General features: G+C 26.5%; 1 protein-coding gene across 1 annotated transcript; it reads right to left on the bottom strand.

Annotated features, from left to right (window-relative positions):
- Positions 1-677: 677 nt before the first annotated feature.
- Positions 678-2,738, bottom strand: EIN_234080 (hypothetical protein; the record flags this gene model as incomplete). The annotated part of the gene is made up of 1 exon (XM_004185299.1): positions 678-2,738. The coding sequence occupies one exon, from the start codon at positions 2,736-2,738 to the stop codon at positions 678-680; it is 2,061 nt and encodes a 686-aa protein (XP_004185347.1).
- Positions 2,739-7,652: the final 4,914 nt, after the last annotated feature.

The raw sequence follows: 7,652 nt of genomic DNA, 5'->3' as shown, positions 1-7,652 counted from the left end.
TTTGTAGTCATCTTCAAAAAACATTTTTCATGTGTGTCTTGTATTAAAGCTTATAAATTTACTTGATTGAAAAACAAAAGTGCAATTATTTTTTATTACATTCAAAATCTACATACCTAACTTTTTATATATTATTTACAATTGAAACGTTTTGATATGACCGAGAAGAGATATTGTCAAACAAATTTAAAGAAGTCTTTATATATGATTTATATCGTTGTTTCGTTGTTTTCCTTTATTATTAATTATTACATAATTTGCACTGTTAAAACAAATATACAACTACAGTAAAAAGCATCTATTTGTGGGTTTTCAAACAGAGAAAAAATATTTATTTGTGAGTTTATCATGAAATTGTGAAGTAAATTCTTTTCACTATTTTATACATAAAAAATGAAAGATTTTAATGATATTAGAATATTTTAATCATAATAATACTATATTATTTATTTAAGTGTAACTAAATTTAAAGTTCCAGAACAAAAAAAATTATTTGTGGGTTTTGCATTTGATTGGTCCATTGACCCACAAATAGATGCTTTTTACTGTATTTGTTAATTTTTCTGATTATGGTAAATATCTTAGACAAAATTTCTTTTAATTTATATTTTTTTTGCCTAAAAAAAACTGTTGGCCGGTTAAAAAACCAAAACAATAAATTTGGAGTGATATTATAATTATTTGTCATCAACACAATTGGATAATTGCTCTTTCATTATATTTAAATCAAATTTAAACTGTTTCTCTCCGTAGTTAATAACTATTTTATTGAAAATGTTCATTGAAACAACAGCGGCAATACTGTCCGCATCAAACTTGTTTTGAAACACTATTTTCCCATTACAAGTAAAGAAGATGTCACACTCTGTTTGTAATACATTAAAAACTAACCCAACACCAACAACATTGCATGTCCCTGTTTTTTCACCATATCGTATATTAGTATCATATACATTGTTAATATCTTCCTTGTATATACTTCCATCGTCGCTGTGATATCCACAACTCCTTTGCTGCCAGCCAACCATAGTGTTCTGATATCCGGTATCTTTTGAAACATTCATAATGCCAATAGCTATAAGGCTATTTCCAGTCACTTCAACTTCAAAATATCTGACATTTTGAATTGTCTCTTTCACATTGTTGTTATTGATAAATTGCATTTTGTCATAACTGTTAATCTCATCAAGAAATTGATATGAAACAACCATGTCGTACATGTCTTCTTCTATTCCTTTGTTTCTTATAATTTCATCACCAATTACTTCAACACGCGGACTCATTGAAACAAATTTGGACATCTTCCACTCGTTTTCTTCTTTTGTTGGAAGTGGAAATTCAAAGACAAAATTGGCACTTTCAACGAGTTTCTTTGTATCCTTTTTATCGGCATATTTTTGAAGGTACTCAACTGAATCAATTACGTTAAAAGTTATTGCCGCAGAATGACTTAAATGGACAACTTTGTTTTCAAAGTTGATTTCTGGCAGTGACACGTAGTCTGATTCGATCACAGTAAGTCTTTTGAGATTATCAAGTTTTTCTTTGAATGTGATTTGATATCCTTTGAAAACAAAAAGTGTTTTCAATTTGTCAAGTTTACAAGAAAAACTGGTTTCATCTACATTCCACAACTCAATTTCAGAAAGGTTATTCATTTTGCACTTCTCTGTGAATTTAATTGCAACGGCATTTGTCACAGAGAGGCTTTCCAAACAAAGAAATTCGTTGTCAAATTTGACTTCAATAAAAGATATAATTTTGAAAGTTTTAATGAAAGAGAAGTCGATGTTAAGAACACGTGTATCAACATTATCACCATCTACGTCATTGTTTTTGGAAAGCAAAATTAGATGTGAGACACTTTCAAGAACAACCCATTTTGTCTTCATTTCTTCATTGGAATATTTGAATTCGACAGATGTGGAATACGAGTTTTTAATGATTGTATTGATAATTGGACTGATTGTAGAACCCTCTATCTCAATCATTCCATTTTCACAGAAAACTCGTTCACTGAGTGTTTCACACATATTTGAAACACAAGTATCGTATATATATGTTGTTTTCTTAAACATACTAAGGACATTTTTATCCTCTGGGTGATACTTGATTTTGATGTACACAGTGCTTCTTTTGTTATCGGGAAGTGCCTGTTCTAGCCACTTTAATTTATTGAAAAATGTTGTGTTCATTTCAATTGGTTTTCCATCATCCGAAAAGATAATAATTATTTCGGGAAGGTGTAAATACTTCTCTTTTCCATTTTCAGTGTAGTCACTGATAAAGTCAATAAAGAAGTTCAAATCTACACGCAGACAATTTAAAGAAGTCAAATATTTTGTGTGTTTTGTTATTAATTTGGCACATTCCAAACATGCGTTATAGTCGTTATCTTCAGTTTCCAAAGATAACAAAGACATTCGAGTCACTTTCGGGAATATATTTTGAACAAATTCGATTGTTATTAATCCTTTTTTGAATGCCTCTGTAAAGTCGACATTGCGAAGTTGCTTTGGGAGTGTAAAAAGATCCATTAAAGTAAATCCATAAAACCCAAAGTCAATTGTATCTGGTGAAAAGTGCTTGTAAAACCAGATAACAGTAGACTCTGTAATAAAAACTGGATTCACTTTTAATGAACACAAAGCAGATAAACAGATTTTGGAAACTTGAAGAAAAATGAATAACGTTTCACGACTTCTAAAATTTAACGCAACTTTCATCAAAAAGACCATTTCTAATTTTATTGCCATTTTATGTTTTATTAGATTTATTTGTTGTTTAAATTTGAGACAAATAAATATAACCAAAAGTTTTAAACAAGTGTTTAATAGAGTTACCAGTCTAATAATATATCGATTTATAATATATGATTCGTACGATATGTTAAAAAAGATTTAAAAATATGTTTTACTAATTTACATAAATATAAAAACATGAAAAGCTTATTTTATCGATAAAAACAATCTAATAAAATTAACTTAAATGAATTTAAAAATAGTTAATCTAACAAAATAGTTATAATTTAGTGGCTAAACTCGAGCAATTTTTCCTCTCTAATGTGGCGCTTTACATCAACGCATTGGACAGTCTTTATAATTTTGTGGAAATCAACCACAAGCGCAAAAACAGTTTGCAAACTCTCCACATAAATCCATATGTGAAATTTGACGGCTATCCACTTTTAAATCGGTCTGTTGATTTTTCGCAATTTCAAAAAAACAAATCCTTAGATGATTTTGATTATTACTATTATTAAATTGGTTTATTCATTTTTCATGTGTATTTGTGTTAATATTAAAAGTTTATGTTGTTGGAAAAATATCGCATTAAAAAAATATTTTGTTGGATGTTTTATTTTTTGAGTAGTTTTTAGTATTAATTTAAATGATTTTTTGGTGTGTTTTGTTTTTTTAAGTGATGAAATAAAATAATACAATCTAGACATCACCAAATAAACAATTTTTGTAATATTTATAAAAATTAGCATAATTTGCTGCGATTAAATAAAACTACATTGAGAAAAACTAACTTAATAATGTTTCAATAAAATATGCAAATTTTTAATACAAGAATATATTGTATCGACTTTTAAAGCTATGTTTTGTATAGAACAATAACAGTTGAGTGTTTAAGAAAATATTAAAATGGCATAAAGTACTTGACTTATTGTCAGATTATTATTGCAGAAGATAAATTAGTGGAATTTAAATATGTTTCTTTCAATCTTTTCCAAATTAATTTTTATCAAATTAAAAAGTAAAACAATTATCAACAGTATTTTACAACGTTTATACAAACCAGCAACCATATATACACCACTTTTCTGTTGTTTTACTTATTGAAAATAATGAAATTTATTCAAATTATGATACAAATTATAGCTTAAATAAAAAAGTCTCTTCAAGCATTTTTTTCTCACTATAAAACTCTACCATACAAAATATTATATTAACATAATTTGAATTTATATAATCAGAAAGAAGTAATTATAAAAAACAATAATTAACCATTATTATTCTGATAATTCGCAAATTAAAACTGAACATTAACAAACCAGATAATGTGATATACAACACAATAAATAAATAAAATAATTTTAAATAACTGACAATATCAAAGAATTGACATCAAAATGTTACATTAGGAATTTGTTTGATAAATGTAAAGAAGTGATACAGTTAGATCTTTAAACTTTTATATCCAAAAAATTATTTGTTTTGATCATTTCACTAAAACCATTTAAACTAAAAACGAATTATTTTGTGTGTAATTTGGACACAACTATTCGATTCAGATATATTGAATAACGTCTACATTGAGCAATTTTAATGAAATTATAAAAAAATTTAATTTTATACATTTAAAAAATGTATTAAATGTAATAAAAACAAAAAAGTTAATTTTTGATAAAAAAACAATTTAATATCCGAAAGTAATAGTTTTAATTTGTTTTTTAAATTATTTTGATTTTTATTTAATTTCTATTAGTTTTATATTCTTCAAAAATAGTTGTATTATATTATATAATATTCTAATTAAATATTTATAGTTAAATTAATATAAACCCCATAATTGTTGAATTTTATTAGATAATTTTCTTATAAAAAATTAAATACTAATTAATACTTGCGTTATAATCCAGTTTCATTACTATATTATGTTAACTCAAGATGACGCGTATAAATTCCAATTAATAGATAAGTCTCAACTTAGAGTTATACATTCTATGATTGGCATATTCTTTAAATTTTTTAAACAGTCAAGTCAACAACTTTGTTTATTTTGTATTGTTGACTTGTAAATTTTATAGTGACCAAATCGTTGTCTTTAATTTTTTTTTGTTTAAAATGGTTTAATCGTTGTTTAAAATTGTGTTTTTTGAATATTACTTCTCGTTTTTTAAACATTTGGTTTTTATTACAATCAAAGTAATATATTCGTCGTAATCTTAATTTTCGCGCAACAAGCCAATCATTCGAGTGTACGACAATTAAATATTGTGTTCTAAAATCTGTAACTTTTGTTAAATTAAAAACCAAATTTTTAATAAAAATAAATTTTAATATTAAAAAAAAATTTCGACAAAATTCACTCATTTTAAACAAATAGATACGTTTATTTTTTGTTGTACTCACGACAAATAGACGCCTTTGACTGCGGTTTTTAAAACATGAAATCAAAAAAAAATTTATTTGTTTTTAATGAAATGTTATATTAAATTATATTATAATTATAATTTATTAAATGATTCCATTTTATATTTTAAATCTTAAAATTTTTACCATGAAACTTAATTATTAAATATTAACAACTCAACTCAACTCAAAAATAAAAATGAAACAACATGAGTCTGTTTTCATTAAAAAGTAGTGCTTTATTTTCAAACGTCTTCTGACTTCTGTTTTTTATATTAATCAACAAAAGTGTTGCGAGTCAATTCAGTCGATGTACACTGCCTCATACAATTTATGCCTGAACACTTAACTTCCCAAAATACAGAAGTAATTTCCAAACATTCAAACAATATATTTAAAAGCCATTATTTTAGAAACTGCCAAAGTGGGCCCACGCTTCAAGCCATATATCGATTTGGATGCTTCTGAATGTATAGTTAAAAAATAGACTCAACTATATTTCAATAGAAAATTTAAATAAAATTCTGGCTTATGCAAAGAATATCAGAAAGTTCAAAATCGAAGGTAAAGTGTTATATATAATTGCAGATAACACAGAGAAGTTTTTTCGAGCTCAAAACCCTAGTTATTCACTCTTCGATTACATGTACTCTTCTTGACAAAGTTTTGTTTATCCCGACACTGCGTGACGTCACAATCTACTTCGATCAAAATGTCGCGCACGAAATTGCCGATTTCGACTTTCAAACGTATTCCAAAGTTTCTTTCATTTTTATCTAAACAAAATCGTTTCAATCTCACAAGAAAAATCAAATTGAAAGTGCAAAGAGACTTGCAAAGAAGTATCTTCTTTACGTGCAGATAATTACTAAAGAAACGGTTAACGTGAAGTTCATTCCAGAAGCACAAATTGTATTACCATCAAATGAAGAACGTCAAAGTGTGTCCATCTCAAATGATATGTTTGGCAAAGAGGATTTCATAGAAGAAGTGATGGAGAAGTGTGAGTGTAGTGGCCTTGACATTTCTCCGTTTGATATCAGTGAAGAAGGTGGGAATATTGGTCCCAAGGAAATCGTTGAATTTAACTTTTAAAGAGTAAAAGAATAGAAGAAGTTGTGTTGAACTATGTTGACTGCAAAAGTGTTGTTTTGCCTAAAAAGTGTAGCGCTTTTGAATTAATGAATTGCAAAGGAAAAGTTTGTACTGAGGAGTGCTATCCTGAGGAAGTGTATATTGAGTATTTTACTGGTGAAACAATTACTAATAATGAAGATGATATGAAGAGACTGTATATCAATGCTAATATTGATACACATTCAATTTTGTGTGTAAAAAGCGTAATAATCTGTAACTTGATTTCATGAAGGTCCAGTACGTTAATTTCATTAATATTAATTCCGATGAAAATATTTATATTAATTTGATGTACGGAGATACTTACATTTTTAAATTTTCTGTTGGCGAGCTTAAATTGGATCACAAGAAACTGGAGGTCATTAATTGTACAAGTGATATTTTATTGGCGGGAATTAGTTTGGAAGAAGTCACATTTTTTTTATTGGACAGAAGAAAACATGTTTTCTGTGATAGTTGGAGATGTCAAAAAAGTAAACAGGTGTGGTGGGTTATAAAAAAGGCTGCAAATTAAAAAATGTGACGAAATCATTGTAAATTCTAACGCTACTATAAAATTACTTTAGGAAACAAAAAAGGGCAAATTTGATAACAGAAGATGAAAGCAAAGTCACAAAAATTGTAATAATAATAGAATAAACCGTTTTTTTCATACCATTGAGATAATTTAAAAACAACTGGAATAACAAAAGTATTTTAGTTGAACAAATTTAGTTAACGGACTTGAGTTAATTAATTAATATTAAAAATTGTTATTTTAAACAGGGTATCCCAAATTATGGATGTGCCAAATCTTTTTAGGCCACAAAATCGGGTCGCAACTCTTAAAAATAGAGCATTTTATAAATAAACAGACAAATTTTATTTTTTTTGAACAAATAAATTATTAAATATTATTCAATTAATTAACAGATCAGTTCCAAAATGACAACATGTTAAAAATACGACATCTAGATTATTTTAAAAATACGAACTGGAATGAAACAATTTTAAATTATTACACAAAAACTTATTCCGATCAAAACAAATAACTTCTTACAACACAGAAATCATTTCTGACTTTTTTGATTTCCAAAAACCACATTCTTGAATCCGCTTTATTCTACAATTTAACATTTTTATTTATTATTGTCTTTGTTTTTGAACAAACTTATTGTTTTGAATTTACAACTTCAGTTTCACTTGACGCACTTTTTTAAACCATCATTTGAACATTTCAAACCAATTAGCAGACATCACCAATTTAAAATTCAAAAAATTAATAAACGCATTCAGCATGATAATGTAAATAAGTTGACAAATATTGTAATATCCTGTAGATGAGTTCAATATAATGTAGTTATTTAGAAAAATATTTTTATTCAATTTTTGTTT

Source organism: Entamoeba invadens (genome assembly GCF_000330505.1).
Source record: "Entamoeba invadens IP1 unplaced genomic scaffold scaff_1105074724841, whole genome shotgun sequence".
Classification (NCBI taxonomy): Eukaryota; Evosea; order Mastigamoebida; family Endamoebidae; genus Entamoeba; species Entamoeba invadens.
This window is presented reverse-complemented; position numbering and strand designations above follow the sequence as displayed.